This window comes from Cantharellus anzutake, assembly GCF_015039405.1.
Source record: "Cantharellus anzutake strain C23 chromosome Unknown EI90scaffold_12, whole genome shotgun sequence".
NCBI classification, from domain to species: Eukaryota; Fungi; Basidiomycota; class Agaricomycetes; order Cantharellales; family Hydnaceae; genus Cantharellus; species Cantharellus anzutake.
The window spans coordinates 195,842-197,626 of record NW_024066962.1 but is presented as its reverse complement, the minus strand read 5'-3'; the positions used below and the strand labels follow the sequence as shown (position 1 = coordinate 197,626).

At 52.4% G+C, this 1,785-nt stretch overlaps 1 protein-coding gene across 1 annotated transcript; it reads right to left on the bottom strand.

Moving 5' to 3' along the window:
• Positions 1 to 360: 360 nt before the first annotated feature.
• On the bottom strand, positions 361 to 880 carry EI90DRAFT_3014334 (uncharacterized protein; the record flags this gene model as incomplete). The annotated part of the gene is made up of 2 exons (XM_039056771.1): positions 361 to 398; positions 433 to 880. 2 exons carry the CDS (start codon positions 878 to 880, stop codon positions 361 to 363), a joined length of 486 nt encoding a protein of 161 aa, XP_038918730.1.
• Between the last annotated feature and the right edge of the window lie 905 nt (positions 881 to 1,785).

Sequence of the window (1,785 nt, the reverse complement as noted above, 5' to 3'; positions counted from 1 at the left end):
TGAAGAAGGAGCGGAAGTAGACCGGAGGAATCAGAGGGGTCGGAAGTCGATGGCCAGGGATGGATATGACAGTTCCAGTCTGCACTGAGACTGTTTTCCATCATTGCCAATGCATGATCTGCAAAATATCCGCCATCAGAGCCGCCATAACCCATGCCTGTGAGCTCAGACTTCGTCCAGAGGTCCACTGTTCCATAAACCCATATCTTAACAAATCCATTTCAGCTTTATTCCAACATTGCACTAGCATCTGGACTATGATTTCCAACTCGCAGTCTATCTTCTCTGAACCTAGGTGCAACTCTGTATGTCACCTGGGTCCTCCATCTAGGTACTCTCCTTTCATCTCGTTGGTTCCCTTCACTGGAACATGGCCAGAAGCCAGTATTCCTGCTGTGCTTAAACTCGACATCCAACATGAAATGAACTCACAACTAGGGCTGCAAGGCCTTAGCTCCTTAACATTAAACTCGTCACTGGGGCCACAAGGCCAAAATCCTTGCTCTCTGTCCTCTCGTAAAGTGCAGACTGCACTGCCTGGGTCAAAAGGTAACTCCAAACATGTGCATATCCCATCATCATCGTAAGACTCTGTCTCTGGGATTGAAACTACAGGTGCAGAATGGAGTGCTAAGTCCACCTGAACCTCTGCTATGACCTCCTCCTCCAGTACCTCACTGATCACAATTTCTCTTGGCATTTCCGATGCATTTCCATACACTGCCTGAGGCATCTCCTCAGATTCCATCTCCATGTTCACATCCTGTACCATATAATGCACCAATAAATCTTCGACTTTCACTATGCATGTCAACTGAACTCTAAGACCATGACCCATAGGCCTAAGCTCTTTAGAGTAAATATCCCACTGCACATACATCTCTGATCCATGATCCAAAGAATCTGGGTTGTCCAGCGATTCACATATGTCCTCTGTCCCAACCCTAGCCACTTCTATCTACGGCCATCATCCTCCACTACCTCTGATCCTTCGTCACTAACTGTCAGGGCACGGCACGGCGCTCCGCTCCGCTCCGCACCCTCCTGCTGCCCCTCTTTCCTTCTTCCTTTGCCTTCCTTCTTTCTTTCTTTCCTTTCTTTCTTTATACGGACAACCTCTCCCCTTACCCATGTAGCACGGACGTGTCCGGCGCTGAGTACCCCATGTGGATACTGCGCCACCGGATACGCCGCGCATCTTCACTTGTACTTCTCCCCTCTGACACCCGGGACCGCCCGCGGAGCCATCCGCAATAACCCGGCTCCACCCGGGCTGACGTGGCACCCCCCATGTGACCCGTTCCCACCTGTATATAAACCGAGCCGAAGCAGAACCGAAGAAGCAGCCTTCTTCTCACTACTGCTTCAGGCAAGTGTCTTACTTTAGTTTAGCTTAGTCTTTCATCCTAATAACAATCACTACTGCTTCAGCCTAAGAAGCCGGACAGGGACGGGAGCCCAAGTAAGGGCCGTTCGCTATACATTCCCGCCACTCTGCCACCGCCCGGGCCGCTAGCGCTGGGGCTACACCGCTACCCCCGCCTCTCCTGTACCGTCCCTGACAGCAGAAGAAGGCTTCAACTTAGTCTCCCCTGCCTCCTCCAGCATGGTGACCGAGGAGCAGTACCAGGACCTGCTGGCCAGGTTCCAGGAACTGCAAGCGATCCTTGAGAGCAGAATCCAAAACCCACCACCCACACCCGCACCCGTGCCCACACCCGCACCCAAACCCAAAGCACCCAAGGTCACTGCACCCACCACCTTCGCTGGCGCAAGCGAGGACCT